Source organism: Ictalurus furcatus, chromosome 2 (assembly GCF_023375685.1).
Source record: "Ictalurus furcatus strain D&B chromosome 2, Billie_1.0, whole genome shotgun sequence".
NCBI classification, from domain to species: Eukaryota; Metazoa; Chordata; class Actinopteri; order Siluriformes; family Ictaluridae; genus Ictalurus; species Ictalurus furcatus.
In genome coordinates, this window is record NC_071256.1 from 14,073,130 (window position 1) to 14,090,991 (window position 17,862).

General features: G+C 39.4%; 2 protein-coding genes across 4 annotated transcripts; both read right to left on the minus strand.

Moving 5' to 3' along the window:
* Window positions 1-1,611: 1,611 nt before the first annotated feature.
* On the minus strand, window positions 1,612-8,969 carry tmem128 (transmembrane protein 128). 2 transcript variants are annotated; one of them, XM_053649685.1, is made up of 5 exons: window positions 8,840-8,969; window positions 8,012-8,144; window positions 3,186-3,347; window positions 2,801-2,826; window positions 1,887-2,000 (listed from the first exon to the last, which is right to left on the minus strand). In XM_053649685.1, the coding sequence occupies exons 1-5, from the start codon at window positions 8,940-8,942 to the stop codon at window positions 1,954-1,956; spliced, it is 471 nt and encodes a 156-aa protein (XP_053505660.1). In that variant the 5' UTR covers window positions 8,943-8,969; the 3' UTR covers window positions 1,887-1,953. The 2 variants fall into 2 exon arrangements, with proteins under 2 accessions (XP_053505651.1, XP_053505660.1); XM_053649676.1 differs by lacking the exon at window positions 2,801-2,826 and having other exon boundaries at window positions 1,612-2,000.
* Window positions 8,970-12,662: 3,693 nt separating this feature from the next.
* lyar (Ly1 antibody reactive homolog (mouse)) lies at window positions 12,663-17,514 on the minus strand. 2 transcript variants are annotated; one of them, XM_053649663.1, is made up of 8 exons: window positions 17,081-17,514; window positions 16,798-16,912; window positions 15,243-15,350; window positions 15,051-15,134; window positions 14,652-14,949; window positions 14,485-14,547; window positions 13,188-13,273; window positions 12,663-12,968 (listed from the first exon to the last, which is right to left on the minus strand). In XM_053649663.1, exons 1-8 carry the CDS (start codon window positions 17,200-17,202, stop codon window positions 12,834-12,836), a joined length of 1,011 nt encoding a protein of 336 aa, XP_053505638.1. In that variant the 5' UTR covers window positions 17,203-17,514; the 3' UTR covers window positions 12,663-12,833. The 2 variants fall into 2 exon arrangements, with proteins under 2 accessions (XP_053505638.1, XP_053505631.1); XM_053649656.1 differs by having other exon boundaries at window positions 12,665-12,968; window positions 14,652-14,952; window positions 17,081-17,513.
* Between the last annotated feature and the right edge of the window lie 348 nt (window positions 17,515-17,862).

Below are 17,862 nucleotides of genomic sequence, written 5' to 3' on the forward strand. Positions count from 1 at the left end.
GATATGGTTTTGAACCACTCAAGTGAACCATTCAGGTGAACCTTCTAACATGCCTTTGGGCAGCTTCCAAATGGGATTTCCTATGGCATGCCGCTCTTCTTTAAAATCCAGCATTGTTGAGTATACAGGCAACCATGTCAACATCTTTTTCCATCTGATCTCTCCAGCTCGATCAGAGTTACCCTTTTTCTCTTGATTGCTTCTCTCACTAATGCCCTCCTTACTCGGTCACTGACTTTTGGTGGATGGCCTCCTCCATGCAGAATCATGGTCATGCCACATTATTACAGTTTGTTTAGGAATGTTCTCAAACAAACTTTGGGGTCTTCCAGTAACAGATGGATTTGACGTATAAAGATTATGTGACATTATTTGACTAATTAAGTGACTTCTAAAGGCTAATTTAGGGGTTTTGACAGCAATGAGGTGAATGCAGTAAATGTGGAAACAGTTCAAGGGGTATGAATATGCACACTCTCTCGAAAACCATATTTTAGGGTTATAATCCAATTTTAGCAGAAGTACACAAATTCTTTTACTCAATTAAATGAAAATATTAACCAAAACAACACTCTGATAGATATTTAAGTACAAGCCAGCATGGTGGGGCAGCAGGTAACTTTGTCACCTCACAGAGCCAGGGTCCAGGGCTCAACCCTGAGTTTGGGCTACAGTCCGTGCAGTTTCACACGTTCTCCCCATGTCTGAGTGGGTGTCCTCCTACCTCCCCAAATCATGCTGGCAAGTGGACTGGCTACTCTAAATTACCCTAAGATGTGTGTGTCTGTGTGTGTGTTGCAGAATGGACTGATGTCCCATTCAGTGTATATTCCTGCCTTGCTCCCAGAGTTCCTGGCATCCACTACAACCATGATCAGGATAAAATACAGATTTATATAAAGTAATGTACACACATTATAATTACACAATTTTCTTTTGTTTATTTTTACAAAAGTATAACCTACAGTTATACTGTAATGTTAATCCCAATACAAATACAAATTAATATAGACTTATTAAGTACCAAGTACATATGGATATATTCTACACATCTCTGGAACTGTACTGGAGTGATGAACACCATTCTTCCAAAAGATATTTCCTTATTTGCTGTTTTGATGAAGGTGGTTGTGAGCGTTATGCAACACGTCAGTTCAAAACATACAAGACACCTCCAGGGTTGAGGATTTGATTCCCGCTGCTGCCCTGTGTGTGCGCGGAGTTTGCATGTTCTCCCCGTGCTGTGGGGGTTTCCTCCGGGTACTCAGGTTTCTTCCCCCAGCCCAAAGACATGCATGATAGGCTGATTGGGATCTCCAAAGTGTATTAATGGGGTAGATTGGAACCCTGTCCAGGGTGTACCCTGCCTTGTGCCCAATGCTCCATGGGATACGTAACTGTTTAAGCTACAAGCTAGCTAGCCAAAACAGTTAAATTTCCCTACATCTTCTGTGTAGCTCTCTTACTTGCTCTCCTGATTTCTTTCCCTCTCGCACTCTCTTGTTATAATTTACTTTCACAATTATATATATAAATTATAAGTGACATTTATCTGTGGCAATATATCAATATATGAAAATTTAATTGGAAATAATTATACAGAACCCAACGATGATTGAAACTGATTTTTTTTATTAGAAAATTCAGTAAATTTATTTGTGTTATTTTGTTACACTGAGATATTTCACTGGAAATGTACATATAAAATAAGTTACATACAAAGTGAAACATAAAAAAATGGAATATATAAAAAGAAAACATTGCTGCAATTGAAGCTGTGTTACAGTCTGTCTGAAAATGAAACATCTGCTCAGTTCATACAGCACAATGACAATATCACCTGATATGCGTACACGCAAAGACGTCACAGCGAAAGCAAAAACAATGCCGTCTCATGCCTTTATCCAAGGAGTGAGATTATCATCACGACTCCCATAAACTGAGTGAAGAGAATCACAGGAGTGAAGAAGGACCACACAGGCCACAGTGCAATGTTAAAACTGTAAACACACAAAAACATGAAAGGTTAGAGCAGTCTTTTCCCAGTGTACAATAAATTCCAAGCTTCCATGTCTTTCAAAATCCACTTATACTGTATCTTCCCATATACAAATGTTCAGGATGACATTAAACACCATTTGTACCACAGTGCTGTTGAATTCTCCATTATGACTGGCCAGATGGTGTTGATTAATTTTCTATAATGGCAGCGCTATCTGCAGTTCTAGCTACGAGACATATCACAAGTTTATACTGATACACTCATTCAACTGTACGGTCCTGTAGGTTCATTCTGTACAACATCAAGAAAATTAGACCCTATCTCACTGAACAGGCTACACAGCTACTAATCCAGGCTCTTGTTATCTCAAAACTGGACTATTGCAATGCACTACTCTCGGGCCTCCCAGCCAGCTCCATCAAACTTCTTCAGATGATTCAGAATGCAGCAGCACACCTCGTCTTCAACCAGCCCAAAAGGATCCATGTCACACCCCTCTTCATCTCCCTCCACTGGCTTCCTGTAGCCGCCCGTATCAAATTCAAGGCCTTGATGCTCACCTACAAGACCTTGTCTGGAACAGCACCCTCCTACCTCAACACTCTCCTGAAGGCTTACGTTCCCTCGTGTAATCTGCGTTCGATTAATGACCAACGTTTAGTAGTGCCTACTCAGAGTGGCTCAAGGTCCCTTTCCAGAACCTTCACACTAACTGTCCCTCAGTGGTGGAATGAACTTCCAACCTCAATCCGGACCGCAGAATCTCTCACCATCTTCAAAAAACAGCTAAAGACCCACCTCTTCCGTGAACACCTAACGAACCCCTAAAAAAACAACAACAAAAAAACCACCTTACTCTGGCTCTTACACCTCTACTCTGAGCACTTTGCTTCTTCTAGAACTCAATTATAGATCTTGTACTGTAGCACTACTTGTATTGTTCTCTGCTTGATATATCGTTTTGCTTGTATTTCCTCATTTGTAAGTCGCTTTGGATAAAAGCGTCTGCTAAATGAATAAATGTAAATGTAATATGTTATAGTTACATATTTTTCTAACAACTCAGTGTCAGCGTCAGTGCTTTGTAATAGTCAGGTAAAGATGTTAGGCTTTACTGATTAACAGTTTAACTGATTATCTAGCTGAATGTGACTTGGTGTGATGTGTAACTGTGCACACTGACCTGAAGGAGGCAGCGATGAACGCAGCGGTGGTGATTGGTGGAATCGCAGGGTATTCTTGATCATAATGCTGAATTCCTTTGAACCACTCCAGATACACAATGCAGAATGTGGCGAGGCTTAGGCACACACACAGCAGCACTAGGCCCACATTAAACCACCAACTGCAACACACACCAACACATAACACAAACATTTTATCCCTGTGTTTCCACTGTGCCAGTGTCCATTGGTTGAATATTAAGGCTGATCCTTCACTTCATCAGCTCATGTAAAATCTGTTACAGGAATGATAGATGAAGGATTAAGCTGACACTGTAGACTATTTGTGATTTATTTTGTTTCCCCATGTTCCTGTAAAATGAGTATCAACAGGTCTTTAGATATGACCACTGATGGCCATGACCTGTTTAACAATCTAGGCTGTTATAAACAGAAGTAGACGTACTTGCACTGGGAATAGTTATGGTTTTAGTAAGCAAGATAGGTGTGCCATCAGTCATCATAATAGAAGCATTAATATTCATAATAAATATAAGGTTTAATATTCATTAGTGTCGTACAGTTTCCACTCACAGGTTTTAATTTAAAACAATTAAAAAAAAAAACAACAGAAAACGGTGAAACCTAACCACTAAAATTGTACTGCAATGGGCTACACTGATTACACTAGGTAATAAAGATGCTCAGCAGAGTTGAGCCAAGTTGGATATAAGCCAGAAAACACACACACACACACACACACACACACACACACACACACGTTTGTCTAGCTTCCACTGACAATTATTAATGCATCTAATTAACGCTATGCTATACCTTATCCAGCAACCAAAACTTGCCCACTTTACAGCTCTATATCACAGTCCCTGGTTTTCAGCACATACAGTGGCCTCCACTAATATTGGCACCCTTGGTAAATATGAGCAAAGAAGGCTGTGAAAAGTTGTCGTTATTGTTTAAAAAAAATTTATTGTCTATACTTTTTGATATTTTGTTTAAAAAATTCACAAAAATACTGTCATGGATATAAAACAATTGCAAACAGTTTATCCAAAAAGAATCTTTGTTAAATATAGGTGTGTAACAATTATTGGCACCCCTATGACTTTGTATGAGAAAAATATATTTGAAGTATATTCCCACTGATATTTTACATTTTTATAATATACCTGGGTGACTAGGAACAGGAAATTTTCAACCATGACTTCCTGTTTCACAGTGGTATAAATATGAGGTAACACACAGGCCAAATTCCCTTAGTCATTCATAACAAGAATGGCCAAGGAATATAGCTGTGATGTTGGCCAAAAGGTTGTTGAGCTTCACAAAATGGAAAGTGGCTATATGAAAATAGCCCAAGCATTGAAAATGCCCATTTCCACCATCAGGACAATAATTAAGAAGTTCCAGACAACTGGAAACGTTATGAATCAACCTGGAATTGGACGTGTGTCTATATTGTCTCAATGCACTGTGAAGAGGATGATTCAAGTGGCTTTATTGTTGAACCTTTTGATCTTTTGTTTAAAAAAAATTCACAGTACTCTGTTCTCATGGATATTAGACAACTGAAAACAAAACACAGGTTTATAAAAAAAAAAATTAAAATTGTTGACTATGTATGCAACAATTATTGGCACCCTTGTAGTCAATACTTTGTGCTACGTCCCTTTGCCAAGATAACAGCTCTGAATCTTCTCCTATAATGCCTGATGAGGTTGGAGAATACATGGCAAGGGATCTGAGACCATTCCTCCATACAGAATTTCTCCAGGTCCTTCAAATTTTGAGGTCCATGCTGGTGGACTCCCCTCTTCAGTTCACCCCACAGGTTTTCTATGGGTTTCAGGTCAGGGGATTGGGATGGCCATGGCAGGACCTGGATTGTGTGGTGTGTAAACCATTTTTGTGTTGATTTTGATGTATGTTTTGGATCATTGTCCTGCTGGAAGTCCAAGCACGACCCGTTTTAAGCTTTCTGGCACAGGCAGTCAGGTTTTCATTTAATATCTGTTGATATTTGATATCCATGATGCCATGTATCCTAACAAAATGTCCAGGTCCTCTGGAAGAAAAACAGCCCAAAACATTAAAGAGACACCACCATATTTAACCGTGGGCATGAGGTACTTTTCCATATGGCTACCTCTCTGTGTGCACCAAAACCACCTCTGGTGTTTATTTCCAAAAAGCTCTATTTTGGTTTCATCTGACCATAGAACCCGATCCCATTTGAAGTTCCAGTAGTGTCTGGCAAACTGAAGACGCTTGAGTTTGTTTTTGGATGAGAGTAGAGGCTTTTTTCTTGAAACCCTTCCAAACAACTTGTGGTGATGTAGGTGACTTCGGATTGTAGTTTTGGAGACTTTCTGACCCCAAGATACAACTAACTTCTGCAATTCTCCAGCTGTGATCCTTGGAGATTTTTTGGCCACTTGAATCATCCTCTTCACAGTGCATTGAGACAATATAGACACACGTCCAATTCCAGGTTGATTCATAACATTTCCAGTTGTCTGGAACTTCTTAATTATTGTCCTGATGGTGGAAATGGGCATTTTCAATGCTTGGGCTATTTTCATATAGCCACTTTCCATTTTGTGAAGCTCAACAACCTTTTGGCCCACATCACAGCTATATTCCTTGGTCATTCTTGTTATGAATGACTAAGGGAATTTGGCCTGTGTGTTACCTCATATTTATACCACTGTGAAACAGGAAGTCATGGTTGAAAATTTCCTGTTCCTAGTCACCCAGGTATATTATAAAAATGTAAAATATCAGTGGGAATATACTTCAAATATATTTTTCTCATACAAAGTCATAGGGGTGCCAATAATTGTTATACACCTATATTTAACAAAGATTCTTTTTGGATAAACTGTTTGCAATTGTTTTATATCCATGACAGTATTTTTGTGAATTTTTTAAACAAAATATCAAAAAGTATAAACAATATATTTTTTTTAAACAATAACGACAACTTTTCACAGCCTTCTTTGCTCATATTTACCAAGGGTGCCAATATTAGTGGAGGCCACTGTATCTTGACTACAATATCCAATGTGTGCGATTGTGCATTACTTGTGAGGACAAAATGTACACTGAAATAAGGGGAAAACCTTGCCCTCCTTAGGACTTTTTCTTTTAAAGACATGTTTATGTCGAAATATTTGCCCCTTAAGCTGTAAACATTGAGATTAGAAGTATTTATTGCAATCTACAGGGTATCTGCATGCGACATTGAAACATCTGTTGGCAGGTGTACCTCCACCCTCAAATCTCTTGCAGACTAGAACAGGTTTTCTTCTGTAATTGCCCTGTATTTGGATCCATCCATTATGTCCTCAGCCCTGACCAGTGTCCCAGTAGCTGCTGTTAAACTGCAATGATGCTACCACCACCACACATCACTGTGGGGATGGTGTTCTCAGGGTAATGAATGGTGTTGGGTTTCTGCCAAATGTAGCGCTATGTGCCAAGATCAAAACATTCCATTTTGGTCTCATCAGAACCTCTTTATACATGTTTGTGAGTCTCTAATATGCAAATTCCAAAATCGATTTCAATAATGGCTTTCTTCTTGCCAGATTTGTGAAGTGTCCAGGCTATGGTTGTCCTGTGACCAGGTTCTCCCATTTGAGCTGTGGATCTCTCCAGCTCCTTCTAAGTCACCCTTGGCCTCTTGGTTGTTCCTCTGACTAATGCCCTCCTTACCTGGTCACTGGGTTTGATGGTCTCCTCTAAGCAGAATTGTGGTTTGCCATATTCTTTCCATTTTTTAATAATGCATTTCATGGTGCCCTATGAAACAAAACCTGGCACTACAAGAATATAGTCCCGGACATGTTTGGAAAGTTCCTTGGTCTTCATGATGCTGCTTGTTTCCGTATGTTCTCTAACAATCTCTGGGGCCTTCCAGAGTAAAGCTAATAACTCACGTGAATATCGCTACCTGGCCCTACTTGCATCCCAATAGCATAAACTCACTGAAATACACAAGCCCCTTCACCACGACAAGGTTTTGAAAGTCATTAATGAAAGAATATTGCTTGTGTATTGCATTTCATGAGTTTTTCTCCACTGGTGTGATTGCTTTTGACAGTGGCACAGAATCTTCTCCATATGTAAGAAGCGCCCGTGTAATGGTTTGAGTTTTGTTTTTTTTTTTGAATAAGAGTTTTAATAAACGCCACCATGAAGTGGTAATTTTACGAACAAAGTAAAGCAAGAGAACATAAAATACAATCTGGATGTACAAAAGGTGTACCACAGAAACAAAATACCTAAAAAAAAAAGTAATATTTTGGTCCAAATACACTATTTGGCCAAGAGTATGTGGCCACCTGACCATGACACCCGCACATAATTATATAGGATGTCTTTGTATGCTGTAGTATGACAATTTCCCTTCACTGGAACTAAGTGGCCCAAACCTGTTCCAGCCCGAGAATGCCTCTGTGCATAGTTACAGAATTTGCTGTTAATAATGGTTTTCAGGAAGCTTATCTAAGTAGCATGCACCCCTTTTCAATATTATGAATGGAAATATTATATACATAAGCCCAAAGGGTATTTTACCCCAAAAATTACACAAACCTTCTTATTTTTAGCAGTACAAATAAATACAAATAAATGGTGTCATTCTTTAATGAAAATTCAGTTAGCGCGGGCAAATTGGTGTGGTATAAGAGGAATAAAACGCTTCAGGACATGCTTTTATTGAAAATCAACTTTAGGGTGGTAACATGGTATCACATCACCACACCACACATATTGATTATTATATTCCTTATACATGTTACCTTTGATGCAGCACAGTTACCTTTTAATATCTTCGTTTTCCAGGATGATGCTGAAAAAATCTACATAGTAGGTCAAACCAACGGAAGCAGAAATCCAGAAGACGGAGTGTCGGTTAAAGCGTGGGAGCGGTTTGGAGTCTGCTTTCTCTTTACCTGCGTTACAGCCAAGAATTAAATGAGACACAGCCAAGCCAACATGGTTTCCAAACTAAATGTGTGATGTACCACAAAATTAAACACCCTGGGTTAAAACAGTCTAGGTTTATTATGAACTACATCCACAAACTGCAATGTGTTCATGGTGTTATGGCATTTACTTTTTTTTTCTTTCTTTTTTTTTCCTGTTCCCAATCCATTAAGGGTTTTAGATTTCTCCAGGGCATTTCACAGGGCATCTCTAGTAGGACTATACAATCATTAGACTCACATTCACTATAATCAAACACACTCTTCTCTATTACTTCCAGTCCTTACAAGGAGTTCTTTCAGGAAGTGCACATCTGATTCCTGATTCAAAGAACTTTAATAGTGAATTGCTCCTATATATTTTGTTCATCATTTAGGATTTGTGAACTTATTCTTCAGTTATTTTTTTCTTCAGGATCCACTGCATATTAAATGGGGGATAAACACCAGTGGCTCCTCAGTCAAGGCTACAGATGAACTTTACTGGTCACTCTTTAATTAAAGGTTGTTTTTTTTTTTTTTTTTAAGGAAAACAAACGTTATTTAAAGGGTAGCTACAGATATGACAGACATTAATGAAGAAAAACTTTTTTTTCTAAGTTGAGAAAAAAAAACAGGAAACAGAATCTTTTGTAGGCATTAAATGTTTTCGGAGCACTTACTCTTTTCTTCCTCTTCCGAAACTGGCTGTAAAAGAAGCTCTGCATCTCTTTTAAATCTGTTTCGGAGTTTAGCTAACTCATTCTCGGATAATCCGCCTGCCATCGTTGTTGTTGATTTTTATTTATTTATTTATTTATTTTTGGTTTGGTTTGTCGTCCGGAAAATGTGACGTAGAATAAAAGCGACGGATGATTATGGGAAGTGTAGTCAATAGTAGTCGCTCGCCATTAGGCACAGTAAGCAAATTGGTTACAAACGACCGATTTTTAAAAAAAATTAATTATACCATTAGTCGTTATATTAAAAGGAGATAAAAAAAAATCAATTAGTTTTTCAACAATGCTTTATTGAAAGGCAAAATTTTTAACGTGTAAAACGGTAAAGACAAAATGTTAAAATAACAGCAGCAGCAGTAACAACAACAACAACAACAACAACAACAACAACAACAACAACAACAACAGGCTTTTGGGTTATTGTGAATGTCTGTGATTTGTGTGATATTGTGAATACATGGTCTACTGGAACCATATCACACTGAAGCTAAGCAAAGTTGAGCCTAGCCAGTAGCTGGATGGGAGACTTTCTGGGGAAAACTAAGGTTGCTGCTGGAAGTGGTATTAGTGAAGCAAGTAGGTGGTCTGTGTGGGTCCTAATACCCCAGTATAGTGATGGGGACACTATACTGAAAATCCCACATCTGTCATGGCCCCCTAATAATCTCCATCCCTGAATTGGCTATATGTTTGCTGTCACATAATCCAGGTGGATGCTACACACTAGTGGTGGTTTGAGGAGATGCCCCCTCCCCCGATACAATGTAAAGGGCTTTGAGTGTCTAGAAAAGTGCTATGTAAATCTAAGGAATTACTATTATTACTAAAGTGATAGAAAGGTTAAACTGTGGAGAAAGAAAAGGATCTTCTTGTGATCCAAACTGTACAAGCTCACCTATGAAACATGGTGGAGGTAGTGTCATGGCTTGGCTTGCATGGCTCCTTCTGGAACAGGCTCACTAATCTTTATTGATGATGTAACGCATGATGGTAACAGCAGAATGAATTCAGAAGTTTACAGGAACTTGCCAATTTACAGAGATATGCATCCAAATTAATCAGTAGGGACTTTATCATGCAGCAAGACAGTGATCCAAAACACACTACCGACTTCAACAAAGGACTTCATCGAGGGGAGAAGTCGAAGGTTTTAGATTGGCCAAGTCAATCACCACACCTTAACCCAATTGAGCATCATTTCACCTCCTGAAGAGGAGACTGAAAAGAGAAACCCTCTGAAACCAATAACAACTGAACGAATCTCCGCTACAAGCCTGGAAAAGCATCACAAAAGAAGAATGCGACAAAATGTGACATCAGTGGTTTGCTGGCTTAATGCAGTTATTGCAAGCAAAGGATATGCAACCAAATATAAAGTGTTATTTACTTTCATTTACTTTAAGACTTATCTGTTCCTATACTTTTGCTCACCTAAAAATTGGGTCGTCTGCCACCAAATGTGCCCTGTTCTAAGCTGTTGAACACATCTAGATGTGAATATCAGGAAATTAATGCTGAAATTCTGATCTATCATCTCATATTCATCTTTTGATCTTAAACCTATATGTTTACAGTATATAGCAAAAAAAAAAAAGTGATGGTCACACAATTGAGTAGTCTGACTGCCTCAGGGAAGAAGCTGTTGCTGTGGCTCTTGTACCTTCTGCCAGATGGCAAGGTGAAGAGTCCATGAGAGGGGTGGGAAAGGTCATCCACAATGCTGCCACCACTTGTGGTAGGGGGGCATCAATGGAGGCAGAGAGACCATAATGATCTTCTTAGCTGTTCTCAAAATCCGCTCTTGGATCATGCGATCCGAGATAAGGTTGAGAGAGTACAGTAGTAACAGAACAGCAGCCAGGCAGCAGAAATGAAACACTTCCTATCTCAGGAAGCTGATGGGAGGCTGCCAGTGCACCTGTTACACCAACACACACAGCTGTTAGAGGAACAAACACACCTGCACAGGTTCAGAAGGTCAGGTGTTAGACCAGAAGCCAGGTGAGTGGTAGATTTCTGTAGCTCACCTGACCACAAGTATTAGTGTCTGAGAGTCCACCTGCCAAGATCAGAGAGGAACTCAATCTCCTCTGAGAGAGAGAGAGAGCGAGAGAGTGTGAGAGAGAGTGAGAGAGAGGGAGACATAGGGAACAAGATAATGTTAGAAAGAAACTGAGCATAAATAATAAAATGTGAAATATTTCTGACTCAATGAAGATTGTTTCTCTCTCTCTCTCTCCCCTCTTTTTGCCTACTCAGTTGAAAACGAGCCCAAAACTCAGCGGATTAGTGTGTGTGGGGGGGGGGGGAATAAAATGACCTGTCTGTGATAAAGTTTTCTCACAGGCGCAGTATTGTTGGAGCAGACGTCGCCCGCCTGACTATTTCTTTCTCCAGGGAGAGAGCAGGGGGAGCACGGTGTCAGGTTCGGCTGAGTATTGGATTCACTCAGCTTCCCTACAATGGCTCGCTCACTCGCTAACGTGACACAACACACCAGAGACATTTTTTGTCTCAAAAGGTTAAAAAAAACAACAACATTGGACAGCTCAAGCACAATTGCATGGGTGTGACCACTGAATGGATTAGCTTTGCTAAAGAAAACAAACAAACATTGGTACATTTGAATCCTGAACGCCAACCCATAAGGTCATAATGAACGTTCCAGCAGCTGACCAAGCAGGCCTCTCAGTGAAATTCCACACGCATTGGATCAGGTAAACTAACTTCCCATAAGATCAGGCTACTTTTCATCAGCCGCTGAGAGTTGGGCATGTCATGTACATTGGCATAGTATTGTCAACCCACAACTGCTTAACTTTGCAGTAAACAAGCTAACAAACATTATAGTAAACAAGTTAACACATGAACTAGCATTGTACTAAGCAGGCTAATGATGAACTAGCATGAATCTAACAATGAACTAACATTAAACCAAACAAGCTAACAATAAACTAGCCTTATACTATAGAGGCTAGCAATATCTAGCATCGTATTAAACAGGATAACAATAGTGTAGCATTAAACCAAGCAGGATGGCAATGAAGTAGCATTATAGTAAACAGGCTAACATACAAACTAGCAGAAGTGGGAAAACAGTACTTTACTCAAGTAAAAGTGCAACTACTTTAGATAAATCCTCTGCTAAAACTTGGTCATCTTTCAATTCTTTATTCCTTTAACAGAGAAACATATAAATTCATGCATTTACTAAAAGCGTTAGGAAAAGAGGTCAAACGCAAACCGATTTTAGTTACTGATTGTAAATTAATGTTTGCTTCACCAAGAAACGTGGAAAACATTAGCTAACACTAACTCTCTATTTTATAATCTCTCAAATGCTAGCTAGCATGATATCTGATGACACAAACCAGTTGTTTACTAATAGCTAGCGGTCACAATGGAAACTACCTTGATTAACGCAAAACTGCAGTAGATTACAGAGTATTACTAAGTATTATTATTATTATTATTATGTAGTATTAGGTCTCATTCTCATCGTCACGGCTGTCAAAAGTTTAGATTTCACAGAAATTTAGATTGACTCCTTAATGATGCCTGATGCTAGTCCCGTTATGTCTTTGCAAGTATATGATTATAGAGAAGTGTAGTGGTGTAGTGTTTGAGTATAAGCAAAGTATTAGGTGAGAGATAAACTAAGGAAAATGTACAGATACTAATAAAAATGAGTTTTTTTCAATGTAGATAGTCAACATGTTGATGTGATTAAAGGCAACATCAGCTCATTTAGTCGCTTATTAAAAAAAAGTGTATGGGTGTGTAACATTCACTCTGGTCAGACAACATATCTGTTCATAAAGAACATTTATTTTAAGAAAAATAGACACGGATGGGACATAAAACAAGATGATCGAGGAGACGTCTCTTCTTCTGGTCTGGCGAATGTGTGTGGCTTCATGTACAAACAAAAGGAACATTATTGAACAAGTCTGACTTTATCTTTCAGGATCTTAAACTTGGGGTTTTTCAGCTTCTTGTTGAACAGAGAATACAGCTCGTCCTCTGATTTATGATTGTCTTCTGCGCTGAAGGAGTAATACGCTGATAAAACCTGCAAAACACACACACCCCCTAAAATTACTGAGATTGTTCAAACTGTTACATATTGTTCTTTTGCACTTAAGCTGTTTACAAATAAAACCCACAGTGACCAATCATTTAAATGTAATTAAGATTCTCAGTCCTACACAGGATGCACAGGTGCATGTGAGTGTATTTTAAGCCAATGTAGGATGTTGTGTGCGTCAATACAAGAAGCACAGTGTGTCACCTTTTTGCGGAGCTTCTTGAGAGCGATGCCTTCTTCTGGAGCCTGACGGAGAACCGCCTTGATCGTTCCCTTCCAGTTAAACTTCCCTACACACACACACACACACAGTCTTGATGATTCACACTTCATGGGGAAAAAAAAAGCAACAACATCGCCTCCTACAGTCCAATATATTACAATACAATCTTTAATTTTTTTTCTTTTTTCCATGATTTTCTCCTTGATTTAGTCTTGGCCAATTCCCACCCACCCCCATCATAAGACTGACACAAGAAGCCAGCCAACTGCATCTTTTCGAACTGCTCACTGGGAGGAGCAACACACTCTGAGGCAAATGCTATCCGCCTCCTTCCGCATACATAAGCTCACATATGCCCATGATTGGTTAGTGACGCTGTGATTGACACAGGAGAGAGAGTAGTATGCCATATCTCTCACACTTAGAGGACAGCATGGCCAGTTTTGTTCTCTTGGACTAGTCAGGATTCAAACTCGGTGCTACAGTGTATTCTTAACAGGACATCCCAAACCACAACCTACGCACTACACAGTGCACTATTTTTTCACGCTGCTAGCTTATGGTCAATCCTAAAAGTCCCCATGAAATCAAAATGGAAGTTCTGATGTCATCATCCTGCAGCTTCTCATCAGATTTTCTGTCCAATTTGGAAGCTGAAGTGTCCCACCCCCAACATTATAAAAATCACCTGGCCGAGGGTGAGCGAGAGAAACAATATCAGCAAGCAGGTTTTACAGCAACATCTGCTTCCATCCCATCTTTACTTCTGAGAGACTCTGCCTCTCTAAGATACTCTTTTTTTTATACCCAATCATGTTACTGACCTGTTAGTAATTAACCTAATTAATTGCAAAATGTTCCTCCAGCTGTTTCTTTTTAATAACACTTACTTTTCTAGGCTTTTGTTGCCCCCATCCCAACTTTTTTCAGACGTGTTATGGCCTTCAAATTCAAAATGACCTTATTTTTTTTCCTCCTCAGTTTAAACATTTGATATGTTTTCTATGTTCTATTGTGAATAACATGAGTTTAGGAGATTTGCAAATCCCTGCATTCTGTTTTTATTGACATTTTACACAGCATCCCAACTTTTTTGGAATTGAGGTTGTACACGATTCTAACGTGTTTGGATCAATATGTCTGCTCAACGTATTCCCATTGGTTCCTGATGTTTAGCATAATCTCTATTAATATATAATACTATATAGTGTATGTGATTCTCTGGTGGAGAGTAGAGACACATCTGAGACACAGCCATCCTTCAGTGAAGTTGTGTACCTTTAGTGTTGGACTCCTCTTGCGCTTCCTGTTCCTCCTCTACTTCCTCCATGTCTTGGCTCTCTGATGGAAAAAATGAAAATGTTGACAACAAACATTTGCTGGCTTGTCATAGTAGTACGGGGTGCTGAAGGACTGTTACAGACATCCATTTAAATAACACTTACCTTCACACTCCTCCTCTTTCCTTTTCTTCTTTTTCTTTGATGTCTTTCCCTCCATGCTCTCTCCCTCCTCGTCACACTCCTCTGCTGCCTGCTTCCTCTTTTTCTTCTTCTGAGGCTCTTCTACACCATTCTGCTTGTCGTCCATGTCACCGTTCTCCGTTCGCTTCTTTTTACTCTTCTTTTGTCGTTCCTCTTTTCTCTCCCTCTTGTTCTTTTTCTTCTCGTCAGGTTTCACTTGTTCTTCCTGAACAGCTGGCGCTGGTGGTGATGTGGGTTCAGGCTGTTCGGCTTTGTTAGGCTGCTGGACATCGGCGTTACACGCAGGATGGTTACAATCAGCATCTCTGTCGTGTGTGTGTGTGTTATTGAGTTTGTGTGGATTGAGTGTGTGATACTCACTGGACTGTCAGAAGAGGAGAAGATCTCCCAAACTTGATTCTGCAGGCTGGAGTCATAAATCCTCAGACTGTTCTGTATCCAGTTCTGCAAAATGGAGTCACAGAATGCGTGTCTGTCCATCCATCTGTCCATTTACTAATACATTTCTATGTACTGACTCACCTAGATATATACACAGATCGCTACTGTTACCTGAAACTTGGCTTTCTTGCGTGGTACGTTGTCGTAGGTGGCGACCTGCTGCAGCACCGAGCGCAGTCGCGCACTCACACCCGGCTTATCTAGTGCCGCCTGGACTCTCTACACACACACACACACACACACACACACACACAATTATAGTAGTATATATAAACCGTCATGGAGCAACCACCAATAGCAGTGCCTTATTGTACACAGGCCTGTCACGATAACTACTTTTGTTGGACGATATATTGTCCCAGAAACAATTGCAGTAAACAATATTATTGTCATTTTAAGACCATTTCATGCCGCTGATATAATGATATTTTAATAGTATAATAATGGAAGTACACCCTTTCAAAGCGCAATGAACTTTTCATTCTTAAGAATATTCAGATGCAGGAACTGGAATGTCAAAAAACAGTTTTTTGTCTTCTAAAATGGCACTGAGTATTACAATGAGTACACTACTGTAATATAATGTGAATTCGTTATGCTTTAGTTAAGCGTTGTTCATGTTTTAGTGCGTTGTTACGGAAAGAGCGTATTCATAACGTGACTTATCGTTTCTTCCTAGCACCTTACTTCAGCTCAAGTTCACTTGTGCATTCGTGTCATTTTGTGCAGAAGCGAGTTGTAATATTATGTTTATGTTGTGTAAATATCTGATTAATCTCAGACGTGTATACGATGCGTTTGGGTGAGTACATTAACCCGCTAGTAAAGCGTTTCAGTTTACCGCTGTTCATTCACTATTCAACTTCAGCTCACACAGCTTAAGCGGCTCAATCCCTAACTTTATTGACTACGACTGGAATTTTACAAACACTAGAACTATTGCTTCTAGATTTTCCTTCTTCAAAAATCATTGGTAGTGCATTGTTAATATCTCGCAATATGTTGCTTTTTCAACAGTATGTTTTAATTCAATTTATCAAGCTAGAGCTTGCAAAGTCGACAATGTAATTATCGTCACAGGCCGAATTGTACAATGCTAGGTCTTCGGGGAGGAGATGTTTATTTAACGTTTATGGAAGGAGTCGCCAGTGTCAGCACATTGTAACAGTCCAAGGTAAAGATATAACGGAGGATGTTGCACTTTCTGTCGAACAGATTTCATTGTTGACCGCTTATTGACATTATAAGGCAAGTGATAACAGGAACTAACTTTTTTCGTGGCTGTTATACAACATTAAATGTGACTAGAAACATATACGAAGTGTGTCATTCTTTAATAAATAAACAATCGTAATTGTTGGTGAATCGCCGCCATTTAAGAGGCATAAACCACTTTGACTCTTATAATGAGAATTAATCAACTTTGACTCTATCCCGCCACTCATTTTCTTTTCTTCTCCCTTCCTTCTATCTGTTCTTCATATCCAGTGTCTTGCAATCACCACAATTCCTTCAGGAAACGTAGAAAGACCTTCATAATGCAATGTTGTGATAATATCATAGACTGTAGAAAAAAAGTTAGGCAGTTATGGTGATACGAAAACTTAATATCTGCACATCCAATCGCTGAGTGGGATTCGAGTATCATGATGTACGGCTGACGTACCTGAATCCACTGTTGCTGTTTCACATCTCCTTTATTTGCTTTGGCCTCATAGTTCTTCCCTCCATATTTCTGATCCTCGCTGATGCACTTCACATGACTCTTATAGTCTTCTCCCCTACAGGCAGAAGGTTATTGAGAATCTCCCTGAGCATCTATGGTGGACTGATTATGATGTTTCTAGTGAACAGGATGTAGTGTTCACATATGGTTCACGTCCACAGCAGACTGATGATGGTGTGCATTGCCTAGATAGTGAACATGGTGTAGGGTTAGTGACTCTTACCAGAAGTCTTTTCCACAGTCAATGCAGGACAGAACTCGGCATCCACGGCACATAGAGGTGTGTTTTTGGATCTGGGCTTTCTTCAGCGACTCTCCACACGCGTTACAAGTGAAAAACACCATCGTGGCTCAGCAAACTCTCTCACACACACACACTCATACACACACACACACTCATACAAACACACACTCATACAAACACACACTCATACAAACACACCTCAACACTACTTTCTCATTGATTACTCTAAAACTGGCCAAACTTTAATACCTTTAACACGTTCACACTCGCATTGGGATGGGTTCTCTCTCAGACTAAATATTAAACAATATAAAAACGCGTTCGTGTATAAAATAATCACTTAAGATCACTGTCACTCAAGATTTCAAAACCACGCCGGCAGCTCAATGCATCGCCGTTTACCTTCCGTGCAGGAACACCAACCTACTTAGGGTTCCGCGGTGGAAATGATTGAATTATGCAATACTATATAAAATAACAAGAGTTAAAATTTCTGAAAGACGACGAACACATATGTATTACATACACTGAATTTACAGATACATTTGTAAGCCGTGTGTTCGATTATTTCCAACAATATTTACATTTGTAAACAACGCCGGGTCGTGCAATGCATCCTTATTTACCTTCCGTGCAGAAACAAAAGACTGCTTACAGTTCCGTGGGAGAAAATATTACATTCTAAAACATCACTGATTAAAAACGCGTAAAAAAACACTCAACATACGTTTATTACATTTTCAAGTACATCTGAAAGTCTT

Excerpts from the sequence above, each read along its gene's own strand:
- tmem128 (XM_053649676.1), bottom strand. The coding sequence starts at position 8,942 with ATGGCAGGCGGATTATCCGAGAATGAGTTAGCTAAACTCCGAAACAGA. Across the intron at positions 3,348-8,011 it reads GAAAACGAAGATATTAAAAG|TTGGTGGTTTAATGTGGGCC; the intron begins GTAACTGTGCTG and ends TGTGTGTTGCAG. Across the intron at positions 2,001-3,185 it reads TTCATCGCTGCCTCCTTCAG|TTTTAACATTGCACTGTGGC; the intron begins GTCAGTGTGCAC and ends GTGTGTTTACAG.
- lyar (XM_053649656.1), bottom strand. The coding sequence starts at position 17,202 with ATGGTGTTTTTCACTTGTAACGCGTGTGGAGAGTCGCTGAAGAAAGCC. Across the intron at positions 14,953-15,050 it reads TCTCCTCTTCTGACAGTCCA|CAGCCTAACAAAGCCGAACA; the intron begins GTGAGTATCACA and ends GCCGATGTCCAG. Across the intron at positions 13,274-14,484 it reads AGAGGAGTCCAACACTAAAG|GGAAGTTTAACTGGAAGGGA; the intron begins GTACACAACTTC and ends GTGTGTGTGTAG.